The following is a 15,860-nucleotide window of genomic DNA, read 5'->3' as shown; positions in this document are numbered from 1 at the left end:
ATCCAAGCATATAGAAACATGTGTATACACATGTTGTTAAATATCTTCATATCTATGCAAAATCAACCAGTGAAATCTTGTCTTGGATTGAAAGGAAAAAAACTCATATCCAAGCCGATCTTCACGGCTATAATAATAATAATAATAATAATAATAATAATAATAATAATAAATACGTAAAACTAGAGGAAAAAACACGTTTCTATTATTTTATTTGTGGAGATGACAGTGATCAAATAACACCGTTACACCTGTCCGATTTTACGAAGCTTCCGTGTGTACATGAGTTAATTAGAAAAGTACGATCCTCGTATTCCTATATCTCATGCATGCACCACTCGTGTAGCAACTTATTTTCATTCATGTATTGTCCATATAAATACATAAGACATAATGTCTTCAACAATTAATATTTTTGGTATAAAAAAAATAAAAGTCTCACAAAATTGAACTGAGAAACGGATTAATAAATTTTTTTTGTATAAAATTTATGTTATTAAAAAACAAAAAAAACAAAAAAAAGTAGATGAAACATGAAAATTTTAATGTGCGACTATTCTCGTTCATTCTTTTTTGAATAATTTGCGACTATTCTGACTCTCGTTGTTCAATGTGGTGGAGATTTCTTCAAAACCCTGCATGCGCGCGTGTTAATTAAGTGTGACCAGCAAGAAACTCGGTCCCAGAAATTTCGAGGAAAAAATAGTTTCAAGAATATTATCATATAATTATATTGGTCAACTTTATTATAAAATTGACCAATAATAAAAAGAGTCATATATATAATACTATTTTAAAATTGTCTATATATAGCACCCAAAGTTGAAACCACATTCAGTTGTGTATGTATTGTGAACCATATCTTTTCATTCGACGCTACTGTTATACTTCGTAAGTCTATGCTCGAACTCTTTCTTCTATTTTATTCCGTTTTGAATTATATTTTATGCAGTAGGTCTCACAATATTTCTTATGAGAGATGGTGACACAAATCCTATAAGACGAATCAACCATGTCCATATTTACAATAAAAAATAATTTTTTTATGAGCAATCCAAATAGAAGATCTATCTCACAAAATTGATCTATGATATCATTTCGCAAAATTTTTTATGTAGTTAATGAAGCATACTTTGATACAAAAAATGATTCTTTTTCAAGAATTCTCATGTTTTGATCGAAAAATTGTTCAAAAAAACCACTTCAATGAGTGTTCCCACTTATATAAATGTTTTTTTTAAAAGAACTGACGAGAAATATTAATTAGTTTGATTCTTTTTAACAAATAGTTTTTTCAAGTGTCCATATATATTTATCTTGTCCTAAGTAGTTTAACAATCAACTGTGTTTCGATAATCTTTCTGCAGAGTTCATCATCCTAGCTCAACCTGCGCAATGGTCAACTTTTCAAAAACCCGGCTGCCATACCTGTCCATCCTTCTTCTTCTCCTAGCTTCAGCACATAACTCAGAAGCCCAAGCCAAAAATGAAGTCAAAACCAAAGTGTACTACTCACCAAAAATCGAGTTGGAACCAGGCATGGTTTCCAACAAAAACTACCCGAGCATCGATTTCCCCCAAGGCCACGTCGCCATCAAGAGCTTCGACGCCGAAATAGTCGACCAAGATGGAAAATCGGTCCCTCTCAACCAAATTTATCTGCACCATTGGATCGTTGACAAATACTTCCAACCCACTCTTAACTCCAGCCTCCCACTGATTTTCGGCAACATTAGTGGAGTGTGCAGCGGTATTGCTCTCATACAGTATTTTGGTTCCGGGGCTGAGACACGAAGGACCCCGAGCGCCGTGCCGGATCCTTATGGTATTGTCGTCGGCAATCCGTCGGATGCTCCCGCGGGGTATGAGGAGAAATGGTTGCTCAATGTGCACGTTATCGACACTCGAGGGGTGGTGGATAAAGCAGGATGTCTCGAGTGTACGTGCGAGCTGTACAACGTGACGAGGGACGGAAACGGTGAGCTCTTGCCTCCCGATTACTACGGTGGTTTGAGCTGTTGCCTTGATGGGAGTAGGTGCAGGATGGAGGAAGGATATAACAAGAGTGGCAATATAACCTATTATTTGAAATATACGGTGAGGTATTTGGAATGGGATACATCCATCGTGCCTGTTCGAGTCTTTGTTCTTGATGTAACAGATATCGTGACAAAGGATAACAATTCACAAGGGATCGTTTATCGACATGATTGTCAGGTAGTCAAGCAATATAATCTTTTGCTGATGGACACGGATGAAATCATGTGGTATTAATGAATGTATATTTATATTATCGTACAGGTTGAGTATCAAGTGAAATCTTGCTCCAGCATTATCGATTTCGCTAAGACTCGTTGCATTGACACAAAATCCGTGAGTTTTACTTTACCAAGAGGCGGCAATCTCGTATATGGAGTTGGGCATCAGCATGTAGGAGGCGTGGGTATTGCCCTCTATGGACAGGTACGTATTAGGGTAGTATATAACTTTTTTTTCCCCTGATGAACCTGATAATAAAATATAGCAAACCATATATTAATTTATCATAATGGATCCAGGGAGGAAGAGATCTATGTACGTCGATTCCAAAATACGGGAGAGGACATGAACCTGGAAACGAAGCTGGCTACGTTGTGGGAATGTCGACCTGTTACCCTAAACCAGGCTCAGTCAAAATTAGTGATGGGGAAACTCTGACGCTCGTATCTAAATACAGCAGTGCAAGAAGACATGCAGGAGTCATGGGACTCTTTACCATCTTGCTTGCTGATTGATCTTGAATTATACCCTACTCGTACGGTTCTCAATTCCAACAGCTCTAATATTTTTCCCCCTCGTTTAATTCATATATATAATCAATAATTCGGTATGCAAAAAATATGACGTTATTTCAAAATTCAAAACTGTGAACTTGCAAGCAAGCCAACTTATATTTTCTGATATACGTTTGTGTTAATTATACCTCAATAGACAAAATTAATGCGGGTAGATATTTTTACCGCACACAGTTAAAAATCTCTTCGAATTAATAAAGTATAAAAATTTTATTCTTGTTTATGCAAAATCGTGATTACATTAAGATCTTTACATCTTTTGAAGCTTAATTAGTAACTTAATCTGACCACAGTTTCTATATATGTTGCATGTACAGGCACACAGCTAGGAGGATATTGAAGATATTTACTTTGGTTACACTATAATAAACTTCTTTGTTTCGAGTCAGCACATTAATTTTCATCATTACATGCAGATTTTTTGTAGTGTAATAATTTAGTGGAAATGTAATGTCTTTAATCTCCACTTTGTATTAAAGTATCATAAACAATAAGATGTGCTTACTGATTATAATTTATGTGGATATTTATTTTGTGTTGAATATTTATGATTCATATACTACATATTCTTAATATTTCTTCTTATAGAGTATAAACTAAGCCCAACAAATCCATATATAAATTCAACGGAAGTAGATTAAAATTAACAATCAAGAACTATGATTATGATAAGTTAAACATGTTTTCAGGTGGGTCGGACTGAAGTAAGAGTATAAAAAAAATTTCCCAACCCGATCTATTTTTTTTACTTTGCAATATTATTCTTTTATTTTTTAACAAAATAATTGAATAAAAATTCAGAAAAACACATAAAAATAATATTTTAATTTAAACGCATAATAACAAAACTTTACATAAATATTATAATCATGTTTCATGAGTTTAAATATTTTAATTTAAGAGTCTGATTATCTGAACAATGATTTACTCCACAAAAGGCAATTGTTTATATAGAAAACTCAAATATTTTACAAAATAAATATTACACTATGGAAATTTACGATATCAATATAAAATAAAAAAATATCAAGCATCACAAAGTAACTTTCAAGTTTCAAACTCTACTTCTACATTGTTTTACATGTTTTTTTTTTTTCACAATTTAAGCTTTGACAAAAAAGGGCCAAGTGAATTTGAGTTAATAGATGACCTGATTCTCCATTCAGGTCAACCCGAATTCGAAAACCCCAATTCTTAATCTTATTTTTTTGTGTCGGGCTAATTTGCGAAACCCCTACCTGTTTGCAATCCCATCAACTTGATATTTTCGAAATTTATTAGAGACGTTCACGTTTTTGCTGTTACCATGCCACTCATAATGTCCAATAATTAAATAGATATGGTGTGTCTGGTACTAGTGATGAGATAAATATTGATTATATTACAGGTAACAAGGACTGATATTTTATTTTTAACCAAAAGTTATGTAACACCATTAAGATTGTGTGGTTCAATATTTTGAATGTTTGATTGCTTGACTTTTGGTTAAATTAAAGCCTCTTCGTTTATTTTTATTTTCCAGTAATATAATGGAATTGGACAGTCATCCAAAAATGATTAATTGGGGGTGTCAAGCATCTATAAAACAGAGTATAAATTTCAGGATTTTCCGTTGCTTTCAAAAGGGAAAGTCACTTCTTGCAAGGATTATCTGCTACGCTTCTGATTGCTTGACTTTGTCTTTTTTACTCTCTTTGTTTTATTTTCTTTTCTTTTTCTCCTCATGACAATTGTTTTCTTAAATGCTTTATAATATTGTATATACCAATTGAAACGTTTGTAGCAAACCAATTTAGCATAACTGGAGAGAACAAGAATCTAAATTTGCTAGTCCCACAACTTTGGAAGGCAAACAGGGCAATCAGAAGCACGACTGATATCCAAACAACATGATCTAACATCGAAGAGATCAATATTAATAGACGATTAGCATGTCGCGGCTTCAATTTAATCGAAAAACGCGCAAGATAATCAATTCAGAATCTCAAAAAATTCATTAAAGTTGACGAGTGCATCATTCAATGTAACTCTACGATTATTAATTATAAACTTATAATATCCCTTGAGTTATTTTGGTGGAGCGAGATTGAATTCCTTGGAGAGCTGAAAGAACTACAGCAAAAGGAGAAATTTAATACTTTACGTGTTCTTAAATCAAGAATCAACATGCAATAAGATATGGTATATTTACTTTAGGATAAGTTGACACAAATGTTATAAACGGCTAAAAAAAATTTCCTAAATAGTTTTTTTTTTTGCATGCCGAAGTTACCACAAGTTGCAGGAGTCAGTGCGCTATCTCCGATAACCATACAGGTCCCAATCAAAACAACGTTTGGTTTTTTTCAAGAAATTCCTTAAGTCTTGGAGGTCAAAGGACCTCCTCCTCTACCATAACGAACCGTGTTAAGATCCAATTCAGACCGCATGGTCTGAACCGAGAACTTGCTGTGAAAGCTTACGTGCCTTCGGATACCAGACTACAGTGCACTGTAGTCTGGACATGCGAACTGACATAGAAAATTTTGGGCGTATATTAAAGTTTCATATAGATCAATCATCCTATACATTTTATAATATGACATAAATTAATACAAGAAACGTAGCCTAAAAGTCCATTTATATAAACTTATCAAAGTCGATTTATACGTCTTAGAATAACTCATAATGGCTAAGCTTTCGGCACAGTATATTACATGAAGATATGAAGATGCGAAGTTTGCATGAACGCATTCATTGATCGAGAGAAAATTGAGTATCTGAAGAATGAACCAGAGCGAAGCTCTGTTTACATGTATCCGTACTTATATCAGTATTGGTTAACTGCTAACTCTCTATCTAACTAACTAACTAATTAACTTAATATATTTGATATACCCCCCTCAAGATGTACTATAAATGTTTTTGATAGACATCTTGGACATTAAATGCGATAGGGTAGTAGATGGGAGCGGTTTTGTAAACATATCCGCCAATTGTGAGGTAGAGCGAACGGGTAGCAGCTTGATAGATCCATCTAGGACATGTCCACGAACAAAGTGACAATCTATGTCGATGTGTTTGGTCCTTTCGTGGAAAACGGAATTAGTGGCAATGTGAATTGCGGACTGATTATCGCAAAATAATGTGGCTGGAGAAGGCGACAATATGTGGAAGTCACGCAGTAAGTGAATGAGCCATAAAATTTCACTTGTGGTGCTGGCCAAGGCTCGATATTCGGCTTCAGTGGATGACCTGGAAATGGTGGCTTGTTTCTTTGCCCTCCAAGATATCAAAGCATCACCAAGGAAGACACAGTAACCTGTTACAGATTTCCTTGTGTCAGAACATGAGGCCCAATCAGCGTCGGAGAATGCTCGCAATTGGGTGGATGAAGAAGTGGAGAAGAATATGCCTTGACCAGGGGATGATTTGAGATATCGTAAGATATGGTGCACTGCCTGGAGATGAGTTGTACGGGGCCGAGATACATACTGACTTAGTTTGTGGACCGCAAATGTAATGTCCGGACGTGATAACGTGAGATAAAGCAGTCGGCCAATGAGGCGCCTATATTGTGAGGCGTCCTTCAACAGCTCACCATCATTGGTGTTTAAACAGATGCGTGGTTCCATTGGTGTGGAAACCGGTTTACTGGCAAGAAATCCAGTATCCTCCAATAGCTTCAAAGTGTATTGTCGTTGGGAAAGACAAATACCTTGTTGTGATCTTGCTATTTCGAGACCAAGAAAGTATTTAACAGAACCTAGATCTTTCATTTTGAATTGGCCTTGAAGAAATGTTTTTAAAGATTGAATCAGGTGTGGAGATGGCCCTGCGATGATAATATCATCCACGTATACGAGTAAAGCAATGAAAGATGATCCTGTTCCTTTTGTAAATAGCGTATGATCAGATTGAGATTGAGCAAATCCAGATGTGAGTAATGCTTGAGAAAACTTGGTATACCATTGCCTGGAGGCTTGACGCAGGCCATAGATCGATTTATGAAGCTTACAGACGAGTTTCTGAGATGCATTGCTATGTGAAACTCGGGTAGTGTATCCAAGAGGTAGATCCATAAAGACTTCCTCCGATAGATCACCATTAAGAAAGGCATTGTTCACATCCAATTGAACAAGATGCCAATGTTGACTGGCGGCCAATGCTAATAGAACTTTGACGGTGGCTAATTTGGCTACGGGTGAGAAAGTTTCAAAGAAATCTACTCCTTCCTGTTGAGTGAACCCCTTGGCTACAAGACGAGCCTTGTGTCTGTCCACCGAGCCATTGGACATATATTTAATCTTGTAAACCCATCGACATCCAATAGAATGCTTCCCATGTGGTAATGGCACAACTGACCATGTTTTGTTGGCTTCCATAGCGTCTAGTTCATCCTTCATCGCCTGTTGCCAATGAGGAAGGTTGACAGCTTCATGATAAAATTGCGGTTCAAACTGGGAAGATACATTGAGTATCAAATGGCGATATGAAGGAGCTAGGGAGTCATAAGAAAGATAAGTGCTCAAAGGATATGAGGATCCTGATGGCAAAGGATTGTTTTGCTGCATTAAGTTGCAATGATAGTCTCGAAGATACGATAGGGGTTGTGTATGTCTACATGATGTGCGAGGTGGTATTGCTACTGGTTGATCAGAAGCATGATTATGAGAAGAAGTGTTGGGGCTGGATTCATTGGAATGTGAATCTTCAACAGATGTTGGAGTGATGGTGTCTATGGATGGTGAGGCCAATGACAATGGAAGGACCACATCTGGAAATGGATCGAAGCTGACAGGTGAGTCAGTTGACAGAAATGGAAATATGCCTTCATGAAATATGACGTCCCGAGACACAAGTACTTCATGGCGCTGGATATCCAGTAATTTGTAGCCTTTAATACCTGGAGGATATCCCAGGAAAACACAAGCACGAGCTCGGGGTGACAACTTGTCACGATTAGCAGCAAGAGTGGAAGCAAATGCAAGACAGCCAAAGACGCGCAATGAAGAATAGTCAAATGCTTTCTGATATAATAGTTCATAAGGTGACTTATTCTGAGTTGTAGGTGATGGTATTCTGTTGATCAGGAAGGTGGCTGTCAATATACACTCGCCCCAAAACTTAGCAGACACGTGTGATTGGAAGAGTAAAGCCCGAGCAACATTGAGAAGATGTTGATGTTTCCTTTCGACTACAGAGTTTTGTTGTGGTGTTTGCACACACGAGAACTGATGCATGATTCCTCTTTCAAGAAACAAATCTGTAAACGCAAGATCTTTTGCGTTGTCAGTGCGAAATGCTTTGATTTTCTTGAGGAATTGAGTTTCAACCATAATGCAGAATTTTGACACAAATTTATGAGCATCAGATTTGTGTTGAAGCAGAAAAATCCATGTAAAACGTGTACAATCATCCACCAATGTTAGAAAGTAACGTTGATTATTTTGTGTTGAAACATGATACGGTCCCCATATATCGCAATGTACAAGATCAAAAGGACAAGTAGACATGTTATTGTGAGAAACAAAGGCTAACCTTCTCTGTTTAGCTAATGAACAAATGAAGCAAGGTTTATATTTATCAGATGTTTGTGTACTGTACTGTAAGTGACTCTTGAGAGCATCCAAGACTATAGTAGATGGGTGTCCAAGACGGCTATGCCATGTTTCCATCGATACCTGATTGACAACAATATGCTGAAGATCTGAACTTGTATCAAGAACATATAGCCCGTCTATTTTCTTACCCTTGCCAATCGTCTTCCTCGTCATTGCCTCCTGAATAATGAAGGAGTTGTGATAAAAACTGATCATTGATTTGGCATTAGTAAGAAGAGAACTGACAGATAATAGATTGAACTTGAAACCCGGTATAAACAAAACATCCTCAAGTATTAGTGAGTCACCAATTCGAATATTGCCACAGAATTTAACTTCGATTGTTGTGTTGTTAGGTAGAGTAACTGTAGACCCAATGATTGGTTGAAGTGATGTAAACAAACGTGCATTGGAACATATGTGTCTTGATGCACCAGAATCAACAACCCAATGCGAATGTGAAGATAAATCAGGCGGAATGTATGTGGATAAACACATACCTGTGGTGTGAGCATTATTTGAGCCACTCACACTGCCAGTGTGTTTATCAATCGAAGAAAGATGTTGATCAAACATTATCTTGAGCTGATTCAGTTGATCAGTATTAAAACTTTCTAATAGATTCTGAGATGGACCATCATTGGCATTATTACCCGAAGAATCATGTGAGCCCGATATCTGATTTGCAGTGACTAAATTTGGTCGAGTGGTGGTGTTTCCACGAGGCTTAGACCCTGGGGGATACCCATGAATCTTATAACAAGTCTCCACTGTGTGGCCATGGATATTGCACTTAGTGCAAAATGGCCGTTCGCGATGAAATCTCTGTGGCCCTCGAACATAAGCTTGTTTTTGGGACTGATCACTCTTCAGGGCAAATGCCATGTTTCCTGGCGAGTTATGAGCTGTGAGTTGAGATCCAATTGCTCTTTGGCGTTCTTCCTGAACAACCAACGAGAAAACACGGTTGATGGGAGGAAGTGGATCATGTAACAATACTTGACTTCGGATTTGGGCAAAAGAATCATTGAGACCCATAAGAAATGTCATGCTATAATCCATCTGAAAGTGTGCTTCCATCTTCTTAACCCCATCACAAGTACATCGACCACAGCTACACATCGGACGGAAATTATTCAATTCTTCCCAAAGAGCTTTCAGTTTTGTAAAATACACGCTTACAGATTGCTGTTCTTGGCGCAGGTTGAGTAAATCACGTCGCAATTGATAAATTCGGGGCCCGTTGCTTTGTTGAAATCGCTCTTGGAGATCTGCCCAGATGTTGGCCGCAGATTCAGAGAACAGGACGCTGGCTGAAATATCTTTGGAAACCGAATTCAAGATCCAAGAAATTACAATGTTGTTGTTCCGAGTCCAAAAATTTAGAAGATTTGCATCTTCTTCCGATGGTTTGTTGATCGTTCCGTTAACGAAACCAAATTTGTTCTTCACCGAAAGCGCAATTACCATGTTAAGATTGGAACTTGGACCTAACTCAACCCCAAAAGCTAGCTCAAGGGGAGAGGATTGTCCAAGCCAATATATGCCACTCAAAGGTTAATTATCTAACCGATGTGGGACATTTAACACACCCCTCTCACGCCCAGGAATGAACATCTGGAGCGTGGAGTTTACAAATGACCCAATTATGGGCAGAACGGGTGGCCTAATTATAGGCAGTCCAACACATAACGGTGAAACCTGGCTCTGATACCATATTACATGAAGATATGAAGATGCGAAGTTTGCATGAACGCATTCATTGATCGAGAGAAAATTGAGTATCTGAAGAATGAACCAGAGCGAAGCTCTGTTTACATGTATCCTTACTTATATCAGTATTGGTTAACTGCTAACTCTCTATCTAACTAACTAACTAATTAACTTAATATATTTGATACAGTATTCTAATTTTTTAAATTACAACTTCCTTTAATACTAACTTAAATCAATAAATGTATAGTATGTTAAAATTTCACAGCTATTTATTTTTTTATATGTCAAAAAATCATCTTTAATTTGATAATATAACAATAAATTGAGTAGATATCTTGTAAGACGATGTCACGAATCTTTATTTGTGAGACGAGTCAACTTTACCGATATTCACAATAAAAAGTAATATTTTTTTATGGATTACCCAAATAAGATATATGTCTCACAAAATACGATCCGTGAAACCGTTTCACATAAGTATTTGCCCAATAAATTATACGTGTATTAATGGCGTTAGTGCAGAAAACGAGTACAAAAATCCAGTCTCTGCTATACGACGTCGTTGTAGTAGGTGAAGACAGTAGCCGTGATGTTGGCCGTCAACAACCGCTTCTTGGTAGGTATATACATCACAAGTCGGAAAAGTCCACACGATGACATCCAAAAGTCAAAGAAATGTTCCACACATAAATGAATAAATCTCTATAAAATAAAATTACGTTTATTCATTTATTTTATGTATAGATTATATTCAAATCGTATTTCCCCTCGTTTTTTTAAAAAATAAGAGACACACATCTTACACGATTTGTTATATGTATGGCTTATTTCATTTCTGATTGATTGACCATAGATTGAATTGATTCTTCTATTGTGATATAAACGACCGAATCCACCAAATAAGTTGATATTCATATAATGTACATTGTTGAATGTTATATTATATAAATTTTAAATATAATATAATGTTCTATTACACAATAATAAATAAGAGATTATTATTATATTTCGATATTACCTACCTCAAACGGACCCCAGACCTCCACTTCTACTCACCAACCACCCGTTACAGATTCCATACTCAAATCCCAACAAAGACAAATTCCCTACTCTACCCTTGAACAACCCAAAACTCCAATCAACTCCCCCGTTTACCAACCCTGTAATTTGGCCAATGCCAAATTAATATTTATACCCCTAACTCACGACGTATCATACTTAGGTTCAACTCTGAAAGAAAGAAAGGTTGACACCCAAAATCCCAAGAAATATAAATGGAGACCATTACAAAGCAAGAAGAAATCATATTCCGATCAAAGCTCCCCGATATCTACATCCCAAAGCATCTCCCGTTGCACTCCTACTGTTTCGAGAACATTTCCAAATTTAGTTCGCGACCGTGTCTTATAGATGGCTCCACAGACGTGGTTTACACCTACGAGGACGTTGAGCTTACGTCCCGAAAAGTCGGGAGCGGCCTCAGCAAGCTCGGAATCAATCAAGGCGATACCATTATGCTCTTGCTCCCGAATTCACCCCATTTTGTGTTCGCGTTTTTAGGTGCTTCATATATTGGGGCCGTTTCCACTATGGCGAATCCCTTTTTCACTCCTGCCGAGGTTTTAAAGCAAGTCAAGGCCTCGAATGCCAAGCTTATCATTACACAAGGGTGTTATGTGGATAAAGTCCGAAACTACGCTTTGGATAGTGGTATCAAGGTGATGTGCATTGACTCGACGCCCACGGAGGGGTGTCACCAGTTCTCGGAGCTCACTTCCGCCGATGAAAGGGACATACCGGCTGTGAAGATACACCCCGACGACGTGGTGGCGCTGCCGTACTCCTCCGGGACGACCGGGCTACCCAAGGGAGTGATGCTCACACATAAAGGTCTGGTCACCAGCGTGGCCCAGCAAGTTGACGGGGAGAACCCGAATTTGTACATACACAGCGAAGATGTTATGCTCTGCGTGATGCCTTTGTTTCACATTTACTCTTTGAACTCCGTTTTGCTCTGCGGGTTGCGGGTCGGGGCCGCCATTTTGATCATGAAGAAGTTTGACATCGTCCCCTTTTTGGAGCTGATGCAGAAGTATAAAGTGACTATTGGGCCCTTCGTACCGCCGATTGTTTTGGCGATTGCGAAGAGCCCGGTGGTGGATAAATACGATCTTTCGTCCGTGCGGACTGTGATGTCCGGCGCGGCGCCTCTGGGGAGGGAGTTGGAGGATGCTGTGAGGATCAAGTTTCCGAGCGCGAAACTTGGGCAGGTACGTACGTTGGATCCTTACTTGGTTAATTTACTTGTCGGCAATATTCATTAATTATTTAGAAAATTCGATTTCCCAAAAAATTTCGACAGCAACCCCATTTATATAAAAAAAATGAGTTTAATCATGATTCTCAGCACGAAAGATGAATAATATTATAACATGCACCTAAATTTCCTCATACATTATATTAAATTATATACAAACGTGCAGGGTTATGGAATGACGGAAGCTGGGCCGGTGCTGGCGATGTGCTTAGCATTTGCAAAAGAAGCGTTCGAGATAAAATCGGGCGCGTGCGGGACGGTGGTCAGAAATGCCGAGATGAAAATAGTGGACACGGAGACCGGAGTTTCTCTAGGACGCAACCACGCTGGTGAAATCTGCATCAGAGGCGATCAAATCATGAAAGGTTACTTTTTATTAATTTTTCAATCTGATCTTTTTTTATATCTTAAATTTATGGAGTATTATATATGTTACAAAATACAAAATAACAACTTTCAACCGGCCGCGCAGCTAAAAGTGATAATGAAAATCATATATAGCAAGATCCGGAAAAAGGTCTCATTTGCCTTTGACCACCAATATGAATGACGTATAATTCAGCTACCCCACAAACTTTAATTTAAAAAGTCTGGTGAATTTGGTGACCTCTTGTTTTCACATTTTGTAGTGTATATATGATAATAAAATAAAAAGTCGAGCCATTTTCTAATCATGGCATCTGGCAAATCTTACCAATCCCACTAGTTGTTTTAAAATATATTTTTATGTTATGCCATTATTTTGCCATGATATTCCCTATTCTAAAAAATTGGATGCGATGAGATGTGATCGATCAACTCTTGTATTTTTATGAATTCAGGGTATTTGAATGATCCGGAATCTACCGAGAAGACAATAGATATAGATGGATGGCTACACACAGGCGATATCGGGTTCATCGATGCGGACGACGAGTTATTCATCGTCGATCGGTTGAAAGAAATAATTAAGTACAAAGGATTTCAGGTGGCACCAGCCGAACTCGAAGCGATACTCCTCAACCATCCTTGCATTTCCGATGCGGCCGTCGTCCCGTAAGTCAATCAACATGAAGGATACCTATACATTACATTTAAGTATGAATAAGTAGAGTTAATATATATAAGCAAATTCGGGGTTTATTTTAATTTGCAGCATGAAAGACGAGGCCGCGGGAGAAGTTCCGGTGGCCTTTGTTGTGAGATCAAATGGATGGATAATTTCCGAGGAAGAGATTAAACAGTTTATGGCTAAACAGGTTAGATTTCAAATTTTCATTTTGATTTATTTCTTATAAATCTTTCTCATAAAATTCATTATATTAGTAAGTGTTATCTTCTATATTATTATATAAAGAATCTCACAAAAGGCACCATATTTTATTTCACAAATTGTTTTTACGTAAACATTTTTTTCTCAAAATTGTCATATATCGCGATATTTTTCTTCTCAAATTTGATTATATATGCGGGCTCTGATATTGCACTTGATGGGCTAGTATATATAATAGCTGTTAATTGTTTGGTTACTTGTGGTAGGTGATATACTACAAGAGAATAAATCGCGTATTTTTCATCGATGCGATTCCCAAGTCTCCATCAGGCAAAATATTGAGAAAGGATCTCAGAGCAAGATTAGCAGCTGGTGTTTAAAGCATGAATAAAAAATAAAGATTTTCAGAAGAATTACTATAATTACCCCGTTTCTGCATAATTGTGATGCATATATTTTTGTTTGAAGTACCCATTTGGGAAATCAATCAAATACATGCCTGTAAATTTGTATGTGTAAGGAACTTGAATCCTCGAATCACAACATATACATCAGTATTTTTGTTTAGTTTGTTATCTTTTTTTCTATCAATGAAAATTGAAGTAAAACGCTGAAGACATGGCTTTATTTAATTTAGTTATGCGTCACTCGATGGAAAATAATGTACAATAAATTCGTTTTTTATTTTATTTTTTGGGTAAACAAAGTTCAATGGGAATACAAGTGTCAAAAGTGTGGAGATCGGGAGGTAATTCCATGATTGCCATTGATTATGAAACACAAAAGTAAAGGATATTATAAAAAGTTGATTCGAAACATAATAAAATTTATCTGAGAAAATAAACAAATTAATCTTCTGAGGACCAAAGTATAAAATACAATATGACTTTCATGACCAAAATCTAAAATTCAACTTACAAAACCAAAACACAAAAGATAAAAACCTGTGTGAGACGGTCTTACGGATCATATTTGTGAGACGAGTCTCTTAAATGGATTATCTATGAAAAAGTATTATCTTTTAAGCTAAGAATATTACTTTTTATTGTGAATATGAGTAGGGTTGACCCGTCTCACAGATTAAGATCCGTGAGACGGTCTCACATAGTCTCACATAAGACACACCCAACACAAAATATGCAAATTTAGAGACGTTGTAATAAGGAAACGTGATAATACACGTGTAGATATTGAAAATTTTAATCTTTATTACTCAGTTTATATTAAGACACACACTTATATTTATTTATTAATATAATAATAATGTTTAATAGAGGTCGTAATCACAAAGAAAAAAGACATTTATTAGAGGTCAAATGGAATGAGTGGCGACAGCACATGTTATAAGCTCATGTACTGCGGCCAGTTCTTATTTCTCCTTACATATATGTTATATCTGGGGAAGATTTTCAATGGAATAATGAACGGACGCAGCACATGCTAGATTTAGTTCTCATCCTATGTCCCTGTCCATATGTACACATATTTAAAATTTTAATATCATAAGACATAAATGAAAATTATATTCTAAATTATTTTTATTTTGTATTAATTTTAATTTTTTAACATAATTTATTATTAGATTAATGGATCAATGATCATGAATGTCAAACTAAATGCTAACATCAATCACAATTTAAATTCTATAATAATTATTTCTTCTTTTTAATTTCTTTGAATACTCACAAATGATTCGCCTTATTGTAATTATTGTTTAGAATATTTGTTAATTGCTAAGGACTTAAGATTGAAAAGTTTGATATTTCCTTGAAAACTGCATTTGTGATCAAACTATAAATTTGAATTGACGTTCATCTCTATCTAAATTGTTGATTTTGTTTTTTTGGCTAATTTCCTTAATGTATGGTGTGTGGATGAATAAACATTTTTTTGAGTTTGTTTCAATCCATATTATTTTATATGTGTTTTGTTTATTATCATTTACTAATAATATAAGTTTAGATCTCTAATCTACTACGAATATTATTTTGTAAAAATGTAACAAGTAATTATATGCCTATCTAATTGACGAATGAAAACTGATATTTTTTCAAAGACTGTTGAAACAAGAGTAGGTCTCTGTGTCACGATCTCATGGATTTATATACGAATATGAGTTGATACGTCTAAATTTAGAATGAAAAATAATATTTTTTATG

General features: G+C 36.3%; 2 protein-coding genes across 2 annotated transcripts; both read left to right on the top strand.

The window, feature by feature from the left end:
• The first annotated feature begins 833 nt into the window (after nt 1–833).
• Nucleotides 834–3,376, top strand: LOC140834985 (uncharacterized). Its single transcript, XM_073200241.1, has 5 exons — nt 834–891; nt 1,368–2,217; nt 2,302–2,463; nt 2,559–2,794; nt 3,152–3,376. The coding sequence occupies exons 1-4, from the start codon at nt 845–847 to the stop codon at nt 2,772–2,774; spliced, it is 1,275 nt and encodes a 424-aa protein (XP_073056342.1). The 5' UTR covers nt 834–844; the 3' UTR covers nt 2,775–2,794; nt 3,152–3,376.
• Nucleotides 3,377–11,340: 7,964 nt separating this feature from the next.
• Nucleotides 11,341–14,268, top strand: LOC140834984 (4-coumarate:CoA ligase 1-like). Its single transcript, XM_073200240.1, has 5 exons — nt 11,341–12,402; nt 12,616–12,814; nt 13,271–13,484; nt 13,585–13,687; nt 13,968–14,268. Exons 1-5 carry the CDS (start codon nt 11,407–11,409, stop codon nt 14,079–14,081), a joined length of 1,626 nt encoding a protein of 541 aa, XP_073056341.1. The 5' UTR covers nt 11,341–11,406; the 3' UTR covers nt 14,082–14,268.
• Nucleotides 14,269–15,860: the final 1,592 nt, after the last annotated feature.

Source organism: Primulina eburnea, chromosome 6 (assembly GCF_022965805.1).
Source record: "Primulina eburnea isolate SZY01 chromosome 6, ASM2296580v1, whole genome shotgun sequence".
Taxonomy (NCBI): Eukaryota; Viridiplantae; Streptophyta; class Magnoliopsida; order Lamiales; family Gesneriaceae; genus Primulina; species Primulina eburnea.
The sequence above is the reverse complement of the archived record's forward strand: the minus strand, read 5'-3'. Positions and strand labels throughout refer to the sequence as shown.

Coding starts and splice junctions, on each gene's coding strand:
- LOC140834985 (XM_073200241.1), top strand. CDS start 845: ATGTATTGTGAACCATATCTTTTCATTCGACGCTACTGTTATACTTC. Junction 2,218..2,301: donor TTTATCGACATGATTGTCAG/GTAGTCAAGCAA, acceptor ATTATCGTACAG/GTTGAGTATCAAGTGAAATC. Junction 2,464..2,558: donor GTATTGCCCTCTATGGACAG/GTACGTATTAGG, acceptor TAATGGATCCAG/GGAGGAAGAGATCTATGTAC.
- LOC140834984 (XM_073200240.1), top strand. CDS start 11,407: ATGGAGACCATTACAAAGCAAGAAGAAATCATATTCCGATCAAAGCTC. Junction 12,815..13,270: donor AGGCGATCAAATCATGAAAG/GTTACTTTTTAT, acceptor TTATGAATTCAG/GGTATTTGAATGATCCGGAA. Junction 13,485..13,584: donor TCCGATGCGGCCGTCGTCCC/GTAAGTCAATCA, acceptor TTTAATTTGCAG/CATGAAAGACGAGGCCGCGG.